Genomic DNA, 25880 nt, shown 5'->3' with positions numbered 1-25880 from the left:
TACTCTAAAAAACACTTTATGGTCAAATAACATCATTAGCTGACAAAATGATTGTTCCACTTTGTAGAAACCCGTATCTCAAGACATCATTTCTGAGCACGGACGGTGGAAATTCGAGAGTCAATAGAAGGTGTGGGAAGAGAGGACTGCCCCCAGCGAGGCTTCCCCAGGCAGTCAGTAGGAGTCTGACTCCAGTCCTGCTCCTGTGGCTAGCAGACCTGCCCGTCTGGCTGGACCGGTCTCAGAAGTCAGCTATGAAGTGAATGAAAAGGTTTTCTTTCATCACCACATAATAGATAACACAAGGGAAGAAATATTATATACACTCTCTGTAGGGAGACACCTATAAACTGCTTTATTTTTGGAGGATAGCCATACAGAATCCACAAGTTGGAACACAAGTTGACATGAGGATTTGAAAGTTGTCAGCTGTGCACTTCAGGGTAAGAAGTGACGATTATCTCGAGGAAACAGGGTAGTGACCCGATCGTGGCTGCGAGAGACTGAAAGGATGTAACGAACGTCGTCGGGAGAAGGAGAAGAGGACCAAGGTGCAGCGTGGTAAGTGTCCATAATCCTTTTAATAAATACGAAACACTTGAACAAAACAACAAAACGACAAATGAACAGTTCTGCAAGGTGCCAACACACAAAACAGAAAACAACTACCCACAACTAACAGTGGGAAAACAGGCTACCTAAGTATGGTTCTCAATCAGAGACAACGATTGACTGCTGCCTCTGATTGGGAACCATACCAGGCCAAACACATAGAAATACAACACACAGAACAAAACATAGAATGCCCACCCCAACTCACGCCCTGACCAAGCAAAATAGAGACATAAAAAGGAACTCTAAGGTCAGGGCGTGACAAAGGATCTGTCAGCAGAGCAGAACGCTTGGAGCAGAGAGAGAGAGGCAACGTGAGCAGAGAGAGAGACAACGTGAGCAGAGAGAGAGGCAACGTGAGCAGAGAGAGAGGCAACGCGAGCAGAGAGAGAGGCAACGCGAGCAGAGAGAGAGGCAACGCGAGCAGAGAGAGAGGCAACGCGAGCAGAGAGAGAGGCAACGCGAGTAGAGAGAGAGGCAACGTGAGCAGAGAGAGAGGAGGAAGGTGAGTGCGAGGGAGGAGTTGTACGAGAGGGGGAGGAGGAAGATAAGAGAATCTGTTAAAAGTTGGAGGTAATCAGTCATATTTTAGGACATGAAGTTTGAGTGTGAAGGGTGAGTTGTCTTTTTCTATCGTCACTATCATTATTTCATTGTTTTTAGTGGTTATGATCTCTTTAGTGATTATATATCATAACTCACTCAGAGCTATTTGTTCCTTACGTCAACAAGGACTTGTGACATGTTTGTGAAAGGCTGGGAACTTTTTTTGCCTCTGTTTTCAAGATCGTTCCCTTGAAGATATATCTGTGTCACAGGCCAAGCTGTTTGTGGAAATGACCTTATTTATCTGATTCTGGACAATGCTTTCAATGAGAACTAATGCGAGAATCAAGATTCATTGGTGACTGCGTTTCTTTCAGAGGAAACAGAGGTATTGAAAAGGAGACTTCTACCGCACACACTTTTCCAGTAACAATTAGCATATCGTTACTAGCTAGTGTAATTGGTGTCATGACTTTAGCTGGACCTGTGCTGCCCTAGTAGTGCTTGTAGGTGGGGGTGTACCCCCCCCCCTCCCCCCAGAGTTCAAAAGACAATCCTCATTCCCAAAGACCGAGGAGGCTACATACTGTACGGCCATGTCAAACTCCCAGGAACAGAGTCTGAATAAAGACGTGATATTTCTGCCGGTGTCTGAGTCCAGCCCGGAGTACCTTCACTGCGAGAGGGAGCGCTATGCGCTAGAACGCCTGCTGAGTGCGGGCCCCGAGGCCTTCTACACCACGCTGAGTGCAGAGCACCTCGTCCCCTTCCTCTCCCCAGAGGAGGTGAACCAGATCAGTGGCAGGGTCAAGGACTACCATAGCAGCTATGAGGAGTTGGAGGGGGCTGAGGAGGGTGGCAGCTCAGGTGTGCAAGACTTCTCCGCCAGGTACTTCCCCACCCACTCAGACACCCCTGCACCTTGCCTGGAGCTGGGCTGGCCTGAGGGGGTCACCTGGGTGGGAATGGGACGCGCCGTGGTCTATACCAGCCCACCTGCAGATGAACAGCCTCCTGTCAGAGAGATCATCAGAAGACTACTGCAGGGGGCTAGCAAGGTATGTCTGAATGATTGAAGATGATATACTTTGAAGGCACAACAATATCATCAGGCCTACATGCACTTGGCACATCAGTAGAAATATTGATTGAATGACGATTATTTGTAGCGGATGGCTGAGTTCATCGCTACTGCCTTACTGAGACCTAGAGGTGCTGTCAAGCCGGATCCAGAAATGCCTTTTCTTTGCTGAGTCAGTATTGTTGATGGTGCTTCTTCAGTATGTTGTGTTAGGGTTTGCGACCTGGTCAGGGAGGAATATCCACCCTGTCACATATTAATATTCCTCTGACAGAGTGTCTGCTGTGCAGGTTATTGCCATGGTGACAGACAGACTGACAGATAGCACTGTGATTGGGGATCTACGCACTATCGCTTCACGGGGAGTCCCTGTTTACATCATCCTGAACCAGAGATCCAGCCAGGAGAACCTCCCCCCTCACAGGCTGAGGCATCCGGTGAGTAACTACACCATAGAAGGACTACAGACTCTGACTTCTGATGTCATTCATACCACTTAGCCAATCCCACATACCTTGTTAATTCACACAGTACCAAAACAACAGCTCAACATATTAATACTCTTTGTCAATAGTGCATCAGGTTGCATAAGAGCAGTACGAGCTGTCTGAGAGGGGAGTCATTAACCTGACATCTGGCTCTTTAGAAGCTGATGCACACCCAGGCTGACTAGTCTCTGGTAACTCCTTTTTTTGCCATTTGTGGAATGTATCTGGGTGAAGCAACACAACTGAACAGGTTGTTCTGCATTTACTGTGTCAGTCTGTGCATCTCTTGGTGTGGCTAAGGTCACGTCTGTGGTAATGATATACAAGACAAAGGATATTATTGTGGACTACAGGAAAAGGAGGACCGAGCACACACCCATTCTCATCGATGGGGCTGTAGTGGAGCAGCTTCAAGTTCCTTGGCGTCCACATCACCAACAAGCTAACATGGTCCAAGCACACCAAGACAGTCATGAAGAGGGCACGACAAAACCTATTCCCCCTCAGGAGACTGAAAAGATTTGGTATGGGTCCTCAGATCCTCAAAAGGTTTTATAGCTGCACCATAGAGAGTATCCTGACAGGTTGCATCACTGCCTGGTATGGCAACTACTCTGCCTCCGACCGCAAGGCACTACAGAGGGTAGTGCGTATGGCCTAGTACATCACTGGGGCCAAGATTCCTGCCATCCATGACCTCTATACGAGGCAGTGTCAGGGGAAGGCCCTAAAAATTGTCAAAGACTCCAGCCACCCTAGTCATAGCCTGTTCTCTCTGCTACCGCACAGCAAGCGGTACCGGAGCGCCAAGTCTAGGTCCAAGAGGCTTCTAAACAGCTTCTACATATTACCTCAATTATCTCGACTAACTGGTGCACCCGCACACTGACTCTGTACCGGTACCCTCTATAGCCTCGCTATTGTTATTTTACTGCTGCTCTTGAATTACTTGTTACATTTATTTCTTACTTTTTTAATGTATTTTTCTTAAAACTGCATTGTTGGTTAAGGGCTTGTGAGTAAGCATTTCACTGTAAGGTCTACACTTGTTGTATTCAGCGTATGTGACAAATAACATTTGATTAGATGTATACTGTATATTCTGGCAGAATTTAAGTAAATTCAAAGTCTATGTCTGAATCGACAGGGTTGAAATAAAGTTGATTTCCATGTATTCTGCACTTCACAGAATATACAGGTTCGTGTTCTTGGAGGAAAGACCTTCTGTTCGCGGGAGGGAAAGATAGTGATGGGGGATTTGAAGGACAACTTCCTCCTGGTGGATTTGGAGACAGTGGTTAATGGCAGCTACAGGTAAAGCAGCTAGGTGCTTTCCACTGGTTCTAACTTATTACATACTCAGTTACCCTCTGACATCAAATAACAGCTTGTTATTGTGTTCACTAGCTTCACATGGTCAGACGCCCACCTGCATCGGCAGCTGGTGACGGTGCTGAGTGGCCCGGTGGTGGAATCCTTCGACCGACAGTTCCGGATCCTCTTTGCAGCCTCACTTCCATATCCAGACACATGGAAGACCGCCAAAGCCCCAATAGACGAGCCCCATCACCACTCAGTGCTCCTGGACCTCAACAACCGGCCCAAGTATTTCCCCATGGAGCCTATCAACAGCCTCACTCCTCCCCCCCCTGCAGACTACACCCTGGATTGGGAGGCCCTGGGCGTCATCCACAGAGGAAGTCCTGTCAATCAACAAGGTGAACCCATGGACATGAATATGAACATGGAGGAACCATTGCAACATTTTACAGCAGTGAACAAAAAGCCACCTTTTGGGGAGGAGTTTTGTCTGAAGGACGTTGATCACCTCACAACTACGCATGTATATGAGGGGAGGTATGTGTGATGAAACCAGAGGGGTTGCCACAATGTGATTTCCATACCTGTTTTTATGCCACAGAAGGCCAGATTTCCTAACCATTTGAAACCAGTGAAAGGTTTTTGATAAGAGCGTACACGGCTCTAAAGTGTACAAAAAGTCAGTTTCACGCACTCAGGTTTGATCATTTACCTTTCATTCCCTTCAAAACATATGTCAACAGGTGCAAACATAGCCCTTGTGTCAACGCAGACCCATATTATTGTGAGCTTAGGGGTGTAGAAACCTAGAACATATGAAGCCGGTCATAGAAAGCATGTAATGTGTGATTGTATGTACTGTGAGCCACTGTCTTGGTTGTATTTTCTCTCTGTATCACCTTATCTGTAATACTTTTATCTTGTGGGGACAGCAGCAGTTTCTGTATGATCGGTGCTGAGGTCTTTTTGTTCTTTTCACGTTACAGAATATGGGCCAACAATATCAATTTGGAGACCGAAATTCAGCTGGATAATCAAACGACTTTTAAGTGAGTCCATTTGGGAAATATGAGACTCATATGTGCTCAGTTTGCAATGTTATGGCATCCTTAAGAAGATAATGAGTTTACATAAGAATAACTCTCCACAATACATGAGTAGTAATGTTATAACACCTGTCTGGTTTCGGATTATTTCGCAGCGGAGCTTTACCCTCTCAGGAAGAGAACCAGCCGTCCACTGAAACAGAAACCCAACACAGGTGTGTAACGCTGTGATAATTGTGACTATAATTGTGATTGTGAATTAACTTTCAGAACTCAAATTAATTAAATGGGTACATTACCATAGTAAACCTAGCCATACTTTGTCAGTAAATAGTACTAAAATGTAATTTTTCGCTTGAAGGATACAACCCAAAACATATGGCATACACCTCTCCAAACAGAGGAGCTCTGGGGTTGATGAGAAAGAGTCTGTGTGGCCCAGCCAAAACAAAATGGAGACAGGCCCACGAGAAGAAGCTGTGGGCTTTCCCTCCAGAGAGAGAAGAGATCGTCCAACTAGAAGGGAAGATGTTATGGCAGAGGAGTTAGGCACAGAGGCAACTGAATCTAGAGTCAACTCTGGTGCTGATAGCCCCTCTACATCTAGGGTGAGTCTCTGGTTTATAAATATACACACAGTCCAACTGCTACTGATTCATCCTGTATGGAATGACGATTCTGTATCATTTGGAGTACAATAAAATCCAATACTGTTAGATGTTCAAGGACAGAGTATGGACAGTGAAGGTTTGCCTTTCTCTCGTGCAGAGACCTCTGATATTGAAGGTGCCTCAAAGTGAAAGCTTCAGCTCTTTGAGTGACATCATGAGGAGGCTGCAGCCTCATCAGAGCTCTTCAACCCAGCTAAGGAGGGGTGCTAAGACCACCGTGTCAGAACTCAGCAGTTCCATGATGGACCTGAGTGTGATGCATACAGACCCAGGCTTTAAAGAGAAGGGACCATCAGTGCCACGTGTAAGTGTAAGGATTTATGATTTATGTCACACCCTCACTGTGTGTATGTATGTATGTATGTATGTATGCATGTACAGTATGTATGTATGTATGTATGTATGTATGTATGTATGTATGTATGTATGTATGTATGTATGTATGTATGTATGTATGTATGTATGCATGTACAGTATGTATGTATGTATGTATGTATGTATGTATGTATGTATGTATGTATGTATGTATGTATGTATGTATGTATGCGTGTGTGTTCCTTTCCCCGTGTGTGAGCAAGATAAAAATAGAGACCATCTACTGAGACATTCCTTGGTTTTCTCTTTTTCTGACAGTACTTTGACCCTTTTCGAATGACCCCAGCCTTCGCCCTGATGAGGAAGAGGAATGATGAGTTTAAAACGGGGATCCTTAGGCCTCCCAAAACCTTTCTGCCTCCTACCACCAGGCCTCGCAGTGGCAGCGTTGGACTCCAGAGGGACTGGAGAAGGCCACAGAGTGACTGGGATCTAGGGAAGGAGGATAGAAAGTGATTGAGTGAAGAGGATGGAAGAGAACGGGGAAATGTCACTATGCGAATGGGACAGACAATGGTAGCTGCATTGAGAGCAGAGTCTAGTGTTGAATCACACGGACAAATTTGATGTGCAACTTCAGTGAAAATGGTTACTGTATTTACCTGGAAGATGAAGCAGGGAAGCCATCTGTTAATGACAGCAGTTTGAAATGTATTGTAATGTAATGTAATGGATGTGACAAATGTAAACTCAGTTGACCATCTCTCATAATACTGACGTTGTAGGTCCTACAAGATGGTAAAATGCTTAGCAGAACAAATCTAAACAGCCACAGTATTCATGGTTTCAGGCCCCACACAAATGTATACATACAGGTCTTCGACTAGAACAATAGACTTCTTGACATATTAATTTGTTTCTTATGGAATATTGGATTAGGACTCTTTTTCATTATATGTCAAACTGAATAAAATAACCTTTCATAATGTTAATTCACACAGGTTGATCTGTTTAATATAACTTTCAATCCTATGATATTTTGTTTATTATCATGATTAACTATGTCTCTGTCCTCGCAAATACACTATATTTTATAGTCCAGGGAAGACAAAAAAAATCATATTTTCCATAGTATATATATCCCTTTCAGCCAAATAGTCATATTCTGGTTCAGTCGCTAGATGGCAGTAGTATTACGAGTATGTTCATGATATCCACAATGTGGGGATTCAGGTTCTCTGTAGAGAAAACTCAGACAGTGTTTTTTACCAGGAGGAAGGTGGGAGATGAGGTATGCTTGAGGTTATATGAAAGAAACTTGGAGAGGGTGGGGGCCTTCAGGTTCCTTGGGGTATACTTTGACACGAGACTGACCTGGACAGAACACATTGAGAGAGTGGTGGGAAAGTGTAAGAAGGTGCTAAATGTGATGCGCTGTCTGACGGGGAAGGAGTGGGGGGCTGGGTGTTCCTCATTGAGGACCATGTATGTTGCATTGATCCGGTCTGACGGGGAAGGAGTGGGGGGCTGGGCGTTCCTCATTGAAGACCATGTATGTTACATTGATCTGATCTGTAATAGACTAAAGCAGTATAGCATCTGGTTCGGCAGCCCGGACATCATTGGAAAGGCTAGATGTCATACAGGGGCAAGGACTCAGAATATGTAGTGGGGCGTTTCGGACGTCCCCAGTGGCTGCACTACAGATGGAGATGGAGGATATGCCATTGCAGATTAGGAGACAGCAGCTGGCAATTAATTATTGGGTCAACCTACAGGGACATGGGGTGTCTCATCCTGCGAAAGGGATTTTACAGGCATGCTGGGAACACAAGCGAAGACAGAATGCTTTAGCTGGGTGGGTAATACCCAGGCAAAGGAAATGGGACTGTATGGAAGGGAGTTTTGTCCAAATGTAGCTATTCCTGTAAATCCACCATTGCTACTCCCACCTCCAGTAGTTGATCTAGAAGTGTTGGAGAGACTACAGGAAGATAGGGAGGGTGTTGATCCATCTGATTTGTTTAAGAGACGTCTGGATACTGTGTATCAGGATTTTGTGGCCATTTACATAATGGTTCAAAAGATCCAAGGACAAGACGTACTGGGTCAGGATTTGTAGTGCAGGAATGTGGGTTGCCAGTCAGGAAACGTATTACAGATCATCTGGCTGTATATACAGCAGAGCTGATGGCCATTCTGTTGGCCTTGCAGTGGGTGAAGGATGTAGTTACTTGCTCTAATTCATGTGCAGTGTTGATGAGTCTCCAGTCCTTTAGGTCACGTAGCAGACAAGACCTGCTGTATGAAGTGCTACAAACCCATGGCAGGATTAGACAGATGGGTATACAGAGAAGATTTACTTGGGTCCCAGCCCTTGTAGGGGTGGAGGGGAATGAGGCAGCTGATATACTGGCTAAACAAGCACTTAGTAGTGGGTATGTTGATGTTGTAGTTTTAATGAGAAAGGCAGAGGTAAAAAGCCTGATATGGACAGTGATGGTGCAGAGATGGCAGGAGCAGTGGAATAGAGATAATAAGGGCAGGCATTTATTTCAAGTACAGAGGAAAGTCGGGGAGAGGAGGACGGCAGGAAGGGACAGAAGAGAGGAGGCTATTTTTACAAGATTAAGGGTGGGACACAGCCAGTAGAGTAAGGGTGGGACACAGCCAGTAGATTAAGGGTGGGACACAGCCAGTAGATTAAGGGTGGGACACAGCTAGTAGATTAAGGGTGGGACCCAGCCAGTAGATTAAGGATGGGCCACAGCCAGTAGATTAAGAATGGGACACAGCCGGTTGAATAAGACTTTAAATATGAAAAAAGCATCCAACAGGAAAGTGTGATTATTGACAGGAAACAGAGACAGGGGAGCATGTATTGCTCGCCGGAAGTGTCTTGCCTTCCACACAATACAATGGATCTGATCCCAGCCGGCGACCCTGTGCGACGCCGAAAAAGGGGAAAACGTGGCGGTCTCGTGGTCAGGCTTCGGAGACGGGCACATCGCGCTCCACTCCCTAGCATACTACTCGCCAATGTCCAGTCTCTTGACAATAAGGTTGATGAAATCCGAGCACGGGTAGCATTCCAGAGAGACATCAGGGATTGCAACGTGCTCTGCTTCACGGAAACATGGCTAACTCAAGGGACGCTAACGGAGTCGGTGCAGCCAGCTGGTTTCTCCATGCATCGCGCCGACAGAAACAAACATCTTTCCGGTAAGAAGAGGGGCGGGGGGGTATGCCTTATGATTAACGAGAAGTGGTGTGATCATCATAACAACACACAAGAACTCAAGTCGTTCTGTTCACCTGATCTAGAACTCCTCACAATCAAATGTCGACCGCATTATCTACCAAGGGAATTCTCGTCAATCATAATCACAGCCGTATACATTCCCCCCCAAGCAGACACATCGATGGCCCTGAACGAACTTTATCTGACTCTTTGTAAACTGGAAACCACACACCCTGAGGCTGCATTCATCGTAGCTGGGGATTTTAACAAGGCTAATCTAAAAACAAAACTCCCTAAATTCTATCAGCATATCGATTGTGCTACCAGGGCTGGAAAAACACTAGACCATTGTTACACTAATTTCCGCGACGCTTATAAGGCCCTCCCCCGCCCCCCTTTCGGAAAAGCTGACCACGACTCCATTTTGTTGATTCCAGCCTACAAACAAAAACTCAAACAACAAGCTCCCGCGCTCAGGTCTGTTCAACGCTGGTCCGACCAATCTGAATCCACGCTTCAAGACTGCTTCGATCACGCAGATTGGAATATGTTCCGCATCGCGTCCAACAACAATATTGACGAATATGCTGATTCGGTGAGCGAGTTCATTAGGAAGTGCATTGACGATGTCGTACCCACAGCAACGATAAAAACATTCCCAAACCAGAAACCGTGGATTGACGGCAGCATTCGCGTGAAACTGAAAGCGCGAACCACTGCTTTTAACCAGGGCAAGGTGACCGGAAGCATGACCGAATACAAACAGTGTAGCTATTCTCTCCGCAAGGCAATCAAACAGGCCAAGTCTCAGTACAGAGACAAAATCGAGTCGAAATTCAACAGCTCAGACACAAGAGGTATGTGGCAGGGTCTACAGTCAATCACGGATTACAAAAAGAAAACCAGCCCCGTCGAGGACCAGGATGTCTTGCTCCCAGACAGGCTAAACAACTTTTTTGCCCGCTTTGAGGACAATACAGTGCCACTGACACGGCCCCCTACCAAAACCTGCGGGCTCTCCTTCACTGCAGCCGAGGTGAGTAAAACATTTAAACGTGTTAACCCTCGCAAGGCTGCAGGCCCAGACGGCATTCCCAGCCGCGTCCTCAGAGCATGCGCAGACCAGCTGGCTGGTGTGTTTACGGACATATTCAATCAATCCTTATCCCAGTCTGCTGTTCCCACATGCTTCAAGAGGGCCACCATTGTTCCTGTTCCCAAGAAAGCTAAGGTAACTGAGCTAAACGACTACCGCCCCGTAGCACTCACTTCCGTCATCATGAAGTGCTTTGAGAGACTAGTCAAGGACCATATCACCTCCACCCTACCGGACACCCTAGACCCACTCCAATTTGCTTACCGACCCAATAGGTCCACAGACGACGCAATCGCAACCACACTGCACACTGCCCTAACCCATCTGGACAAGAGGAATACCCATGTGAGAATGCTGTTCATCGATTACAGCTCAGCATTTAACACCATAGTACCCTCCAAACTCGTCATCAAGCTCGAGACCCTGGGTCTCGACCCCGCCCTGTGCAACTGGGTCCTGGACTTCCTGACGGGCCGCCCCCAGGTGGTGAGGGTAGGTAACAACATCTCCACCCCGCTGATCCTCAACACTGGGGCCCCACAAGGGTGCGTTCTGAGCCCTCTCCTGTACTCCCTGTTCACCCACGACTGCGTGGCCATGCACGCCTCCAACTCAATCATCAAGTTTGCGGATGACACTACAGTGGTAGGCTTGATCACCAACAACGACGAGACGGCCTACAGGGAGGAGGTGAGGGCCCTCGGAGTGTGGTGTCAGGAAAATAACCTCATACTCAACGTCAACAAAACAAAGGAGATGATTGTGGACTTCAGGAAACAGCAGAGGGAGCACCCCCCTATCCACATCGACGGGTCAGTAGTGGAGAAGGTGGAAAGTTTTAAGTTCCTCGGTGTACACATCACGGACAAACTGAACTGGTCCACCCACACAGACAGCGTTGTGAAGAAGGCGCAGCAGCGCCTCTTCAACCTCAGGAGGCTGAAGAAATTCGGCTTGTCACCAAAAGCACTCACAAACTTCTACAGATGCACAATCGAGAGCATCCTGTCGGGCTGTATCACCGCCTGGTACGGCAACTGCTCCGCCCACAACCGTAAGGCTCTCCAGAGGGTAGTGAGGTCTGCAGAACGCATCACCAGGGGCAAACTACCTGCCCTCCAGGACACCTACACCACCCGATGTCACAGGAAGGCCATAAAGATCATCAAGGACAACAACCACCCAAGCCACTGCCTGTTCACCCCGCTATCATCCAGAAGGCGAGGTCAGTACAGGTGCATCAAAGCAGGGACCGAGAGACTGAAAAACAGCTTCTATCTCAAGGCCATCAGACTGTTAAACAGCCACCACTAACATTTAGCGGCCGCTGCCAACATACTGACTCAACTCCAGCCACTTTAAAAATGGGAATTGATGGAAATTATGTAAAAATGTACCACTAGCCACTTTAAGCAATGCCACTTAATACAATGTTTACATACCCTACATTACCCATCTCATATGTATATATACTGTACTCTATATCATCTACTGCATCTTGCCATCTTTATGCAATACATGTACCACTAGCCACTTTAAACTATGCCACTTTATGTTTACATACCCTACAGTACTCATCTCATATGTATATACCGTACTCTATACCATCTACTGCATCTGCCATGCCGTTCTGTACCACCACTCATCCATATATCTTTATGTACATATTCTTTATCCCTTACACTTGTGTGTGTGTGTAAGGTAGTAGTGTGGAATTGTTAGGTTAGATTACTGTTGGTTATTACTGCATTGTCGGAACTAGAAGCACAAGCATTTCGCTACACTCGCATTAACATCTGCTAACCATGTGTATGTGACTAATAAAATTTGATTTGATTTGATTTGATTACAGTGTGGGGAGTATTAGAGGGATAGACAGAGAGAGGCTGACATCTAGTATGAGGGAGAAGTGGATACAGGAAATTAGTTCAAAGAGTATATTGAGTGGAACTTCATTAAATATAGTTTCAAATATTTTGTTATATTTTTTTTCAGAGCAATGGGGCTGGCAGGAAGGATTTCGTTTTCTCTGTCTCTGGCCCACACTCCAGTACAATAGGTGGCGGTAACGCACCATAACGTCTCACTAGAACATCTTTGATACCGTTAGATTGGCAACCGCTTATAAACCCCACCGAAGAAGAGTAAGAAAACAATCCGGAAGCACGTGGAAAGAAAACAGAAAATGCGATGCTGCTAGGAATTGCAAACAATTATTTGTCAATATAACGTTTGTTGAGTCACCAGAATAGAGACAGCTTTTTTTTTTTACCGAGGACTTTAATTATGCCTGTCATATTTATGTTTGGAAGATCACATTTCTAGGCAACAGAAAAGTTATCCCACTAGTAAGATAGCTAGCAAGCTAACGTTACTCTACTGAGCTTCTCAACATGGTTCGGGCGCTAAGGTACGTTAGCTAGATTTCTTTGTATAAACAGTTAACTTTAGTTCAATATGCTAGACATTTAACCTTTAAATTGCCCTATGAGATGGCAAGATCGTAGTCTTTATGATGTCCAGGGCACTGTTTTTCAAAAGTTATCTATATGTCGCCTATCGAATACGATTAAATGCATATGAATAGAACGGGAGTTACCGTTCAAGTACATGTTTCGTCCGTTATATTCATTAAATATCTATGGATTTAATCCTATCCGAGAGGCGAAATCCAAATAGATTACTTTCGAAAAACTGGGCCCTGGCTTGGATGTGACAACTTTAACCCCCTGCTCCACTCAGAACCAAACGCGCCCCTCCGGTGAAGAAGACGGTACAATTTGACGAAGATGACCCTAAAGCATATAAGGACATGCCTGTCCCAGATAAGGTACAGTCTATATATGTTATGGAGAAGCCTGTGTGACTAGAAGTGTGATTAACTTCATATGTTATCAACATCTGCACAATGTTGATTGTCAACTATCCTTATGGAGTTTGTCCCTTACTTGACCAAGAGTTGTCATTGTTGCTGTAGACCGATTTTGAAAGTTTCCATTCAACCTCCTTTCAACGTACAATCTTTTTAAGAGATCCTCGCAGTATACGAAGGACAAGGTCGATGAGTTCCACGATGACAAAATCTCGGTGAGTCTCCATCTATATATTTGTAGAGGTCAACTTCTTACCTGATATATTTGAACCCTACTCAGTCTTAATGTTGCATATGTTTGTCACTATAGAAACTTCTGGCACGTGGTGTTCATATGGACAGTGACCAGGAAGATGGTGATGACGAGGTGAGTCAAAGGCCAACAACTGCAGATGAACAGTATCTAATAGAGCAGAACTTGAATGGCTTACCCGTGCAAACGTCACATTGAGCCAATGAGTATCATGTGGTTTGCAGGAGGAAGTGATGGCTCTGGACCTCACTGACTCAGAGGATGAAGAGGAGGAGGAGGAAGAAGAAGTAGAAGAAGAGGCTGATATGGACAGTGATCTGGAGGGGAAGAAGGATGATGGTAATTATACAGCCCAATGTCAACCTACTGTAGCAGTTTTTGTACCCACTCAACTATTAACCTGTATTTTGCTGAATTAACATATTAAATGTGGTTGTGTTCTCCTAGATCTCCCCAATGATATGGCATGGGGAAACAGGAAGAAGATGTTCTATGACTCTGACTATGTGGCTGCCAGTGAGTATTTCACATTTTATTCATTCATATTATTGAGACCCGTTACCTGTAGTCTTTTATGTTTCCTGAATGTTTAAATCTGGCTGATGTAGTTACGTGTGTTCGACGTAGGCTGTTTCCTTGAAACGACTCACTTTTTTGTTTGTTGCAGAGGGGAAATCTCAGCAAGACGCAGAGGCAGATGATGAAGAGGAAGAGGAAGAAGCTAAGAATATTCAGAGACGATTGGCTGCCAATCTTAGCGAGGAGGACTATGATCTTAACCTCCTTCAGGTATACATTATCAGCAACAAAGTATACAGATGAAGTCGGAAGTTTACATACACTTAGGTTGGAGTCATTAAAACTCGTTTTTCAACCACTCCACAAATGTCTTGTTTACAAACTATAGTTTTGGCAAGTTGGTTAGGACATCTAATTTGTGCATGACACAATTAATTTTTCCAACAATTGTTTACAGACAGATTATTTCACTTATAATTCACTGTATCACAATTCCAGTGGGTCAGAAGTTTACATACACTAACTTGACTGTGCCCTTAAACAGCTTGGGAAATTCCAGAAAATGGTGTCATGGCTTTAGAAGCTTCTGATAGGCTAATTGACATAATTTGAGTCAATTGGAGGTGTATTTGTTGATGTATTTCAAGGCCTACCTTCAAACTCAGTCCCTCTTTACTTGACATCATGGGAAAATCAAACGAAATCATCCAAGACCCCATGAACCAGACCCCATCTGGTTCATCCTTGGGAGCAATTTCCAAACGCCTGAAGGTACCACGTTCATCTGTACAAACAATAGTACGCAAATATAAACACCATGGGACCACGCAGCCTTCTTACCGCTCAGGAAGGAGACGTGTTCTGTCTCCTAGAGATGAATGTACTTTGGTGCGAAAAGTGCAAATCAATCCCAGAACAACAGCAAAGGACCTTGTGAAGATGCTGGAGGAAATGGGTATAAAAATATCTACATCCACAGTAAAACGAGTCCTATATCGACATAACCTGAAAGGCCGCTCAGCAAGGAAGAAACCACTGCTCCAAAACCGCCAGAAAAATGCCAGACTACGGTTTACAACTGCACATGGGGACAATTATTGTACTTTTTGGAGAAATGTCTGATGAAACAAAAATAGAACTGTTTGGCCATAATGACCATCGTTATGTTTGGAGTAAAAAGGGGAGGCTTGCAAGCTGAAGATCACCATCCCAACCGTGAAGCACGGGGGTGGCAGCATCATGTTGTGGGGGTGCTTTGCTGCAGGAGGGACTGTTGCGCCTCACAAAATAGATGGCATCATGAGGACAGAAAATGATGTGGATATATTGAAGCAACATCTCAAGACGTCAGTCAGGAAGTTAAAGCTTGGTCGCAAATGGGTCTTCCAAATGGACATTAACCCCAAGCATACTTCCAAAGTTGTGGCAAAATGGCTTAAGGACAACAAAGTCAAGGCCATCACAAAGCCCTGACCTCAAGCCTATAGAACATTTATGGGCAGAACTGAAAAAGCGTGTGCGAGCAAGGAGGCCTACAAATCTGACTCAGTTACACCAGCTCTGTCAGGAGGAATTGGACAAAATTCACCCAACTTGTTGTGGAAGGCTACCCGAAACGTTGGACCCAAGTTAAACAATTTAAAGGCAATGCTACCAAATACTAATTGAGTGTATGTAAACTTCTGACCCACTGGGAATGTGATGAAAGAAATAAAAGCTGAAAGAAATCATTCTCTCTACTATTATTCTGACAGTTCACATTCTTAAAATAAAGTGGTGATCCTAACTGACCTAAGACAGGGAAATTTTACAAGGATTAAATGTCAGGAATTGTGAAAAACTGAGTTTAAATATGTTTGGCTAAGGTGTATGTAAACTTCCGACTTCAACTGTACATGCTTGAGCCTCTAGCTCTATCGAAGTAAATAAATACATTTTCCTGTTGTCCTCATTGTGTATGTGTAGGAGTTTGCTGTAGAGGAGCAGGAGGTGGGGAAGGAGAGGATTGTGAAGGACCTGAAGCAGATGTCCCAGAAGGAGAAGATGAAGCTGCTGAAGAAAGAGTCACCAGAGCTACTGGAGCTCATTCAGGACTTTAAGGCAAAGGTGTGATAACCACAACATCACTACTACTGTATGTGCAGCAGGATAAACATACAGTCTAATCCACACTTAATGTTGTTGAGCCTGTAACAAGCGTTAGTTACTAATGGTGGTGTTGTGTGGTACTGCCGTGCTGTTTGCCAATGGTGTTGTGTGCAGTTGGCAGAGCTGAAGGATGAGCTACAGCCTCTTCTGGAGATGGTCAACGATGGACGGGTGCCACCAGGAAAGGGTGCCAACTACCTGAAGACCAAACAGCAGCTTTATCTAAAGTAAAGTGTGAATGTTATTTGTGACATAAATTGCATAAAGAATGCCAAGGAGAATGGACTCGCTTATTGTTATTTCTGTCCTTAGTTACTGCACAAACATCAGTTTCTACCTGGTCCTGAAAGCAAAGCGTATTCCCGCACACAACCACCCTGTGATTGAAAGACTGTTGACTTACAGAAATGTGAGTAGATGCATTTGTGATTTGATCCAATTGTAGATATACTGTATGTAGTGAACGTACACAGTGCTTGTCGTGTAGTTGGTAGGATTCTGATTGTGTCCTATACTAATTGCGTTCTCTGACTGTCCCTGCAGCTGATTAATGAGATGGGTGAGGTAGACGCTCGGCTTGCCCCACAGCTGCGCCAGCTGCTCTCTGCAGACCAGAAGGAGAAGTCCGCTAGAAAGTCAGAGAGCAGCAAGCAGATCACCAACAAGAAGGTCAAGGTGAGAAATGAGTTGGATGTTGGTCCATTGGGTGATGTGGATGTTGCCTATTCTTCAAGGTGGACTCTATGACGTAGATGCACAAAGTAAACATATTGGGTCAATTTCTGCAACAACTTAGAGCGTTGAAGCACAAGGCTAAACTTCTCCGCTGTGTTGGTCCCGTTGCTACCACACTAACAGCGTGAAGCGAACCCGTGCACGTATACTGTGTGAGAGGGAAGTCTTGCATCTCGTTCAACGCAATATCTGCGGTGCTGCTCGTGGCAATGTCATTTTGCCGGGTCTACCTTTAAACTGGACTGCTCCCTATGTTGTCAGGTATCTGAAGAGGCTGGGGCGGAATCATCTGAAGACTCATACTCTGACTTGGATGAGGAGGCTGCTCTGCGCTTCTATAGAGGAGTGGAGGAGCGGCTGAAACTGAAGAGGAAGAGCAAGAACCCGCAGGCTGAGGAAGGGTGAGTGTTACCCGAGGACATTATAGAGCACCACAGTGGAGGTGTCATAATACCCATAAAACCTAGTGGTCAAACAGGGAAATGGTTCCAATCATTTTCCCACCTGTCATTTTTCCCATAGGGGATTTTAGAAACACCTCTGGCGTGACGTTTTGATAACCGTGTAAATAAATCTCTTTCGGACAAGGTTACTTTTATTTAAACTCAGATTCGAAAATGCTAATTAGCATCAAATTAGACATCTAATCAAATGTTAGTTGTCACATGCGCCGAATACAACAAGTGTAGACCTTACTGTGAAATGCTTACTTACAAGCCCTTAACCAATTACTCAGTTCAAGAAATAGAGGTAAGAAATGTTTTACTAAATAAACCAAAGTGAAAAGAATCATCAAAGTAACACAAGAAAATTACATGGCAATAAAGAGGCTATATACAGGGGGTACCAGTACCGAGTCAATGTGCAGGGGTACAGGTTAGTCGAGGTAATTTGTAAAGTGACTATGGATAGATAATAAACAGCGAGTAGCAGCAGTGTAAAAACAAAGGGGGTGGTCAATGTGAATAGTCCGGATGGCCATTTTGATTAATTGTTCAGTAGTCTTATGGCTTGGGGGTAGAAGCTGTTAATAAGGAGTCTTTTGGACCTAGACTTGGCGCTTCGGTAACGCTTGCCATGCGGTAGCAGAGAGAACAGTCTTATGACTAGGGTGGCTGGAGTCTTTGACAATTTTTTTGGTGCTGGATGTCAGGAAGCTTGACCCTAGTGACGTATTGGGCCATACGCCCTACCCTCTGTAGCGCCTTGCAGTCAGATGCCGAGCAGTTTCCATACCAGGCGGTGAGGCAACCGGTCAGGATGCTCTCGATGGTGCAGCTGTAGAACTTTTTGAGGATCTGGGAACCCATGTCAAATCTATTCAGTCTCTTGAGGGGGAAAAGGTGTTGTTGTGCCCTCTTCACAACTGTCTTGGTGTGTTTGGACCATGATAGTTTGTGGATGTGGAGACCAAGGAACTTGAAACTCTCGACCCACTCCACTTCTGCCCCGTCGATGTTAATGGGTGCCTGTTCGGCCCTCCTTTTCCTGTAGTCCATGATCAGCTCCTTTGTCTTGCTCACCTTGAGGGAGAGGTTGTTGTCCTGGCACCACACTGCCAGGTCTCTGCCCTCCTCCCTGTAGGCTGTCTCATCGTCGTCGGTGATCAGGCATACCACCGTTACGTCGTCTGCAAACAAAATGACGTGTTGGAGTCGTGCTTGGCCACAGTCGTGGGTGAACAGGGAGTACAGGAGGGGACTAAGCTCGCACACCTGAGGATCCCCGGTGTTGAGGATCAGCGTGGCAGATGTGTTGTTGCCTACCCTTACCACCTGGGGGGGGGGGGGGGGGCGTCTGGAAGTCCAGGATCCAATTGCAGAGGGAGGTGTTTAGTCATGTTCCTTGGCTTATGGTAAATAATATTTTGTAAGAAACATTTTCTTGTTTGCTTGTGGCCTGATACAGCTCGTTGATTGAGGACATTATGCAATACTATCTCTGCAAGCTACTGCTGACACCTTTGCTAACAGGTATTGTGTCAATTTAAAACTTGCCCAAGACCGTTCACAGAATTGTCAATTTAAAGAAATGTTGCCAATTTATTCATTACTACATTTTAGCTTACAGATAGTTAACCCAGAGATTTTTAGGGTTTCCTTGATTCGTCAGTCTCATCCAGATCATCATGGCATTTGTAGTTATTGATAGCCACATTAGCTGATAATTGGCATTATATTAGTTGGGGGTAAATACAAGCGAATATATTGATAAGTCACCTTTCCAAGAGATTTACACGGTTATCAAAATGTCACGCCAGGTAAGCCTTCACGAAATACAGCCCTTATTTTAAGTACCCTTACAAAAAAAGATTGCAGTCAGAGTGCAGTACACTGCATCTGAAATTAGTATTTTTTTACTGCAGTAGTGTAGCTGCAGTTAGTGTGGTATGCAATTACTGCGTCCAAAATACCAGTCGACTGCAGTTACTGCACTTTTACTGCAGTTTCAAAACTGCAATCTTTTTTTGTAAGACTGTTTCTAAAATCCCCTATGGGAAAAATGAATGGTGGAAAAACGATTCTAACCATTTCCCTGTTTGACCGGGTATTGGGTTTTATGGGTATTAGGACACTGTGGTACTCTATTCAAGTTCAAAGAGTAGGAATGAGATGGGCAGGGTTTGATGGTAGATCTGTTTCCTCGTAGCAGATTGGAGGAGGCAGGAGATGACGAGGTGGATCCAGATGCAAAGAGACGCATTACCTACCAGGTACAGTGTAACACCCTCTGAGAATTAGAAATGAGTTACACACACATTCAAGTATACAGCAGCCACAATTTATTGTACATCTTAGCCTTCATGTACAATATGAACTGGTTCATGTCTCTTGTTCACATTTTCATTGTACAAAGCACAGTATGAGGCATTCATTCTCACAATACATAAAATCATGGCCTTCAGATCAATCTTGTACTTTGTATGTAAGAGTATTATATTCCCTACCTAGTTTAAACCATTAGTCTAATTAGCACATGCTGCTCTATCCTTCCTGAAGATGGCCAAGAACAAAGGGCTTACACCAAAGAGGAAGAAGATTGACCGCAATCCCAGAGTCAAACACAGAGAGAAGTTCAGACGAGCCAAGATCCGCAGAAAGGGACAGGTTTGTAGACTACATTTAAACTTGAAGTTGCAGTGTATACAAATCCTATGAATGATTGACTATAAGTGCGTCGCAGGAATTACTGACACCTTCAGGCAGATCTTTCAGAACCACTGCTGTATAATGATATTATATACAGTGTTTGAAAGCAACAATTATGGGCCAAATTACAAAAAGACTGTTGGAATTCCTAGTTCTTCAAACAAATCTACATGAAAGTATTTAATGTATTCCAGGTTCGTGAAGTCCGTCGTGAGGAGACAAGATACAGTGGAGAGCTGTCTGGTATTCGTGCTGGAGTTAAAAAGAGTGTCAAACTCAAGTAACCAACCCAACTGTTTGCTTTAAGGAAGACTATCAACAGTTCCCTGTGGACTGGAGGTGATTTGTGTGATTTCTCCAGCACAATGTAATACCAACATACATTTGAGGTTTAATGTCCCAAGTCTGTCACTTTACTGATGTACTACTGTCTGACATTGACAGAGTAATCTGCTTTGTTGTAATGAAACTGCAATAAAGTTGTTCTTAATCAAATCTAACTTAATTTGGCATTATTCCACAAGCCACATGTTTTGATCTGCTTCCGGACAAGATGGTATGAAAGTTAAGATGCTCAAGGATCGGTTTGCTGTCATTATGTAATGTTGTTTTTTAGGCAGTACTGAAACCTGCTTATTCATGCACATGAATGTCTGAACTAGGTGGGTGAAAGCCAAGCCAGATAAAATACAGATCCAAACTCGACAAGCATGAATTCCAGCCAGATTTTAAACAGTTTAGTACAGAGATTGTCCCGTACATTAGTGTTCTACAAGTAGCCAGGTCCAATTAGTCAACTGGTCGATTGTTTGGTCGTTAGGCTGTTAATTGACCGAGGTTGTTTGTCGAGCAGTAACACATACACTACCGTTCAAAAGTTTGGGGTCACGTAGAAATGTCCTTGTTTTGAAAGAAAAACACTTTTTCCCCCATCAAATTGATCAGAAATACATTGTTAATGTTGTAAATGACTACTGTAGCTGGAAACTTTTATTTTTATGGAATATCTATATCAACAGTGAAGAGGCGACTCCGGGATGCTGGCCTTCTCGGCAGAGTTCCAGTGCCTGTGTTATTTTGCCCAGCTTAATCTTTTCTTGTTATTGGCCAGTCTGAGATATGGCTTTTTCTTTGCCACCCTGCCTAGACGGCCAGCATCCCGGAGTCGCCTCTTCACTGATGACATTGAGGCTGGTGTTTTGTGGGTACTATTTAATGAAGTTGCCAGTTGAGGACTTGTCAGGTGTGTTTCTCAAACTAGACACTAATGTATTTGTCCTCTTGCGCAGTTGTTCCCCCGGGGCCTCCCACTCGATTCTGGTTAGGGCCAGTTTGCGCTTTTCTGTGAAGGGAGTAGTACACAGCGTTGTACGAGATCTTCAGTTTCTTGCATGGAATAGCCTTCATTTCTCAGAACAAAAATAGACTGACGAGTTTCAGAATAAAGTTCTTTGTTTCTGGCCATTTTGAGCCTGTAATCGAACCCACAAATGCTGACGTTCAAGATACTCAACTAGTCTAAAGAAGGCCAGTTTTATTGCTTTTTTCATCAGGACAACAGTTTTAAGCTGTGCTAACATGATTGCAAAAGGGTTTTCTAATGATCAATTAGCAACTTGGATTAGCTAACACAACGTGCCATTGGAACACAGGTGGTTGCTGATAATGGGTCTCTACGCCTATGTAGATATTCCATTTAAAAAATCAGACGTTTCCAGCTACAATAGTACTTTACAATGTATTTCCGATCAATATGTTATTTTAATGGACAAAAAAAGGTGCTTTTCTAAGTGACCACAAACTTTTGAACGGTAGTGTAGTTTCCGGTACTGTTTATATTGAGGTGCAGGTGCGCCACAATTCTTTTGAGTTAATATTCTATAAGAGGAACAGTAGCTCAAGCAGTAGAACATTTGAGGTGCCCGTACTCTGCTCCGGTGAGCTCCTGCCCAGGTGCTTCTTATCCTAGTGCAAATAGCCTACAGCTGTGTCTGTAGGCCCACAATATTTTATACAATTCTGCAACTTTGCTAGTGCAAGCTTTGGGCTGGACCCAACGTAATGGTAGATAATGTTTCAAGTTAGTTGTAGACAGGCCATGTGTTGCCAGTGATTTATAGAATATTTTTATCAGGTTATTGGCTGCAATGTTTACATTTAGGCTATTTTGTTTCTATCTAGATCTCTGGCGCCCTCTTGAGGCATGTCTTATATCAAACTAAGTTTAAAGTGTCAGAGAAGATCAATGCCTATAGTTGAATTTATTTAAACATAAGGTATGTCTATATGGAAAAATACACGTTTACAAATTTCAAACAATGAACTGGTCAAAAGAACAGAACTTTCGGTCAAAAAATATTTTATTTAGTTGGGGAAAGCCCTAGCATGGTTAACGGGGGTCTCAGCCTTGTTGGGTTATGAATTGGCTGTGAGCTGCAGTCAGATTACCGACAATCCTGTCCTCAATCTCTTCATCTCTGCTTGCTTCCTCATCTGTGAGTACCAGCTCGACCTGAGTGTCAGGGGTCACCACCACTACGTAACCTCGTCTGGTATCCAGTACATTGGCTACCACAGCCTGGTGCCGATAGGTGGACAGAGCCCGCCGAGCTCTGTCCAGCAGGATGGATGGGTCTGTCTCCAGCTTGAAAGAAATCACAAATGCTTGAGGAGCCCAGTCCTTCACCAGCGGCGACAACATCTTGGGGACCATCTTCATACTGATCTACAGGAAAGAATCTTGACTTAACAGTGGATCTCTAATAAAGAGCATGTGCTGTTGTATTTGATGGTTTTCTTTACTCACCTGAAGTGGTCCATTGGAAGACTGGATCTTGTGCTCTGGCATATCAGATGCTGGGATGTAGAAATCCGACACTGCTGCAGCCAAATAAAACATAGCGTTGGACCCTGAGTGGAATGATCACAGAGCGCATGTTAGTTATCCCAGCACATGCAGGTACTGTACATCTCAATAAGCCCTGCTACCTCTAGTTGAGTGTCAGTACCTACCTATGGGGCTGAGTGCCTGTGCTGCTGCTTTGAGGAGGTGCAGGTACTCGGACAGGGTGCTGAACTCCACAGGCAGAAGAAGCCCTGCCTCTTTCACCGCCTGGTAACGCATCAGGATTTTGCCAATGTTTGGAAGTGCCTGCTGGTTGACCACGACTTGGTCAGAGACCGAACCCCCCTTTCCACTCTCCAGCTGTAGGCTGTCCAGCAGATTAATCCCAGAGTAGAGGCGTGTGAAAGGATATAAGGAACGGTGTCTGTGCAGGAAGATCACAGCATAGCCTGACTCAAGGAAGTACTCTGCCGAAGAGGCTCCGCGCCGGCCACTGCTGAAATTATCCAGGAAGCGGACGGTGCGAGACTCCAGGGGGACTTTGGTGCCTCCTGAGGTGATAAGCACCACCCTGTGCCCTGCAGCCCTGTGCTGCACAGCAAACGCTGCCATCTGCCCTTTGACCTCCTCTACATGGGAGGGAACAGCAAACTCTTCAGACAGCTTCCCTTCTGCAGTGAGGGTCCTGGGGTCTGCCATGCCTAGTTGGCCGAGGAGAGGGGGGGAAACATCAGCTTACAAGACGAATATTACATTGAAAAGGAATGTGAAACCTAACATGCATTGCCAAGTATGTGATTAAGCAATAAGGCATGGGGGGTATATAGCCAATATACCACGGCTAAGGGATGTTCTTATGCACAACACGGAGTGCCTGGATACAGCCCTTAGCCATGGTATATTGGCCATATACCACAAACCCCCGAGGTGCCTTATTGCTATTATAAACTAGTTACCAACGTAATTAGAGCTGTAAAAATAAATGTTGTCATACCAGTGGTATACAGTCTGATATACCACGGCTGTCAGCCAATCAGCATTCAGGGCTCAAACCACCCAGTTTATAATTTGGTTTAAAGCTGCAATATCTAACTTTTTGGGTGACCAAACCAAATTCACATAAAAATGTGAGTTATAGATCTATAATTCTCATCGAAAGCAAGTCTAAGAAGCGGTATAACTGTTTTGTGTTATTTATATGCTTCACATTCTTAAGTTTAGTTTTTGCGTCTTTTGGTTTTGTACACCAGTTTCACACAGCTGAAAATGCAATATTTTTGGTTATGGACAAGATATTTCACAGCGGTTTAGATAGAACAATGATTCTCAACACTATACCTGTTTTTTTGTTGTTGTCACAAACTGAAATTAGGTGAACTATTAGAATTTTAACAACCAAGAAATGGCGTAGCACCTTTAAACGTCAGTGAGAGGAGCCAAGCCATCAATCTCTTAGATAATTTACGTTTTTGGTAGGAATAGGAGACTTGTGACCTTGACAAACTTTTGAGGGGACGAATAGTAGTCACTGGTTGATTATTTGAAAGAGTATCTGGTTTGCCTCTAGGATACGTACGTATGTTAGACTCACCTTTGTCTACTAGTTACAACTTTACTGCACTTTACAGCAGTTAACGTTATGCCTTAGAAAATGCGGTTCACACTACCTGCTATTACAAGGAAGTTCGTTGACATGGGGCACGCGCCTAAGACCATTCGGCTAATGTTGCAGTTATCAGTGAATTAGCTTAATATTTATATGAATCTTATTCATTAATAGAAACATTCCTTACTTTAAAAGGCACCGAGGGAAAAATGTAGCTGATGATTGAGATGTACCGGGCGACTTCCGGATGCTGTCTGGCGTGATGTCTTCTTCGATTAGCTACATTCATTGGAATGTAAAGAACTCGGAATTATGTCGCCGCCTAACGTCGTGGAGGTTGAATTGCCAGGTGACTGCATTACAAATGATTCCAACAACAGAAGGAATGTAGGAGCTAGCCTATACATTGTGTTTCAGTTATTTATCACACTTAAACAATTTTTTCAGATATAATAATAACCTACGTAGTGATTCAGTGGCCTTTTTCTAGATACCTTTAGTCACAGGCAAACAACCTCCTGTGCCATGAAGGTCCAAACCTGGCAGAGGCTGTAGGACAAGTCCACTACCTACAAGTCCACATCTCTTGGCAGATGCTGTAGTCCTGGAAGGCGCATATAGGAGAAGATAGTGGGAACTGAGGTTTTGTTTGAAACTGCTAGTGAGTCGGGTGAAGATAATAGCACAGAGAGGAATGGATTGTGATTGAATAAGTGGGATGGATATTGTTTGTCGACGTGTCAATATCTGTATTTTGAATGACGTTGTTTTGCCGTCTTTCACGCAATGGATTTGTATTTTCTCATTCAATACCCTGTCCAGCTGGTGGCGGTAATGCACCATTAATATTGGATGCCAACCGCCATTAAACCCCATCGAAGAAGAAAAAGAGGCTGTAAACCGCTTTCAGTGAGCTCCAAAAGGGACCGTGACAAATGTTTTGTTGTTTTGTCTGTGCTCCAGCACTTTGGATTTGAAATGATACAATGACTAAGAGGTTAAAATGCAGACTTTAAGCTTTAATTTGATGCTATTTTAATCCATATCGGGGAACTGTTCAGAAAGTACAGCAATTACAGCTTGTGACGCTACAAACTTGTTGGATGCATTTGCTATTTGTTTTGGATGTGTTTCAGATTATTTTGTGCCCAATAGAAATTAATGGTAAAAAATGTATTATCATTTTTGAGTCAATTTTATTGTAAATAAGAATAGAATATGTTTCTAAACACTTCTATATTAATATGGACGCTACAGTGATTACGGATAGTCCTGAATGAATCGTGAATAATGATGAGTGAGAAAGCTACAGATGCACAGTTATCATACCTCCAAGA

The 25880-nt window shown here is 44.2% G+C and overlaps 3 protein-coding genes across 9 annotated transcripts; 2 read left to right on the top strand and 1 right to left on the bottom strand.

The window, feature by feature from the left end:
• Window positions 1-149: 149 nt before the first annotated feature.
• Window positions 150-7071, top strand: fam83e (family with sequence similarity 83 member E). 4 transcript variants are annotated; one of them, XM_071334982.1, is made up of 11 exons: window positions 150-561; window positions 893-1117; window positions 1399-2216; window positions 2530-2676; window positions 3917-4041; window positions 4135-4584; window positions 5034-5096; window positions 5249-5308; window positions 5455-5701; window positions 5862-6074; window positions 6398-7071. In XM_071334982.1, the coding sequence occupies exons 3-11, from the start codon at window positions 1755-1757 to the stop codon at window positions 6593-6595; spliced, it is 1965 nt and encodes a 654-aa protein (XP_071191083.1). In that variant the 5' UTR covers window positions 150-561; window positions 893-1117; window positions 1399-1754; the 3' UTR covers window positions 6596-7071. The 4 variants fall into 4 exon arrangements, with proteins under 4 accessions (XP_071191083.1, XP_071191082.1, XP_071191084.1 ...); XM_071334981.1 differs by lacking the exons at window positions 150-561; window positions 893-1117 and having other exon boundaries at window positions 1127-2216; XM_071334983.1 differs by lacking the exons at window positions 150-561; window positions 893-1117 and having other exon boundaries at window positions 1128-2216; window positions 5862-6068.
• A 5431-nt stretch (window positions 7072-12502) lies between these two features.
• On the top strand, window positions 12503-20587 carry utp3 (UTP3 small subunit processome component). Of its 2 annotated transcripts, none has more exons than XM_071334977.1 (15): window positions 12503-12826; window positions 13159-13246; window positions 13447-13503; window positions 13599-13655; window positions 13766-13880; window positions 13989-14057; window positions 14209-14330; window positions 16026-16166; window positions 16323-16435; window positions 16521-16617; window positions 16752-16883; window positions 17205-17344; window positions 19596-19656; window positions 19943-20050; window positions 20287-20587. In XM_071334977.1, the coding sequence occupies exons 1-15, from the start codon at window positions 12810-12812 to the stop codon at window positions 20374-20376; spliced, it is 1407 nt and encodes a 468-aa protein (XP_071191078.1). In that variant the 5' UTR covers window positions 12503-12809; the 3' UTR covers window positions 20377-20587. The 2 variants fall into 2 exon arrangements, with proteins under 2 accessions (XP_071191078.1, XP_071191077.1); XM_071334976.1 differs by having other exon boundaries at window positions 19593-19656.
• A 1847-nt stretch (window positions 20588-22434) lies between these two features.
• ppcs (phosphopantothenoylcysteine synthetase) lies at window positions 22435-24940 on the bottom strand. Of its 3 annotated transcripts, none has more exons than XM_071334978.1 (4): window positions 24731-24940; window positions 23105-23638; window positions 22899-23002; window positions 22435-22817 (listed from the first exon to the last, which is right to left on the bottom strand). In XM_071334978.1, the coding sequence occupies exons 2-4, from the start codon at window positions 23634-23636 to the stop codon at window positions 22494-22496; spliced, it is 960 nt and encodes a 319-aa protein (XP_071191079.1). In that variant the 5' UTR covers window positions 23637-23638; window positions 24731-24940; the 3' UTR covers window positions 22435-22493. The 3 variants fall into 3 exon arrangements, with proteins under 3 accessions (XP_071191079.1, XP_071191081.1, XP_071191080.1); XM_071334980.1 differs by having other exon boundaries at window positions 22435-22812; window positions 24731-24822; XM_071334979.1 differs by having other exon boundaries at window positions 24529-24743.
• Window positions 24941-25880: the final 940 nt, after the last annotated feature.

This window comes from Salvelinus alpinus, chromosome 12, assembly GCF_045679555.1.
Source record: "Salvelinus alpinus chromosome 12, SLU_Salpinus.1, whole genome shotgun sequence".
Lineage (NCBI taxonomy): Eukaryota > Metazoa > Chordata > Actinopteri > Salmoniformes > Salmonidae > Salvelinus > Salvelinus alpinus.
The sequence above is the reverse complement of the archived record's forward strand: the minus strand, read 5'-3'. Positions and strand labels throughout refer to the sequence as shown.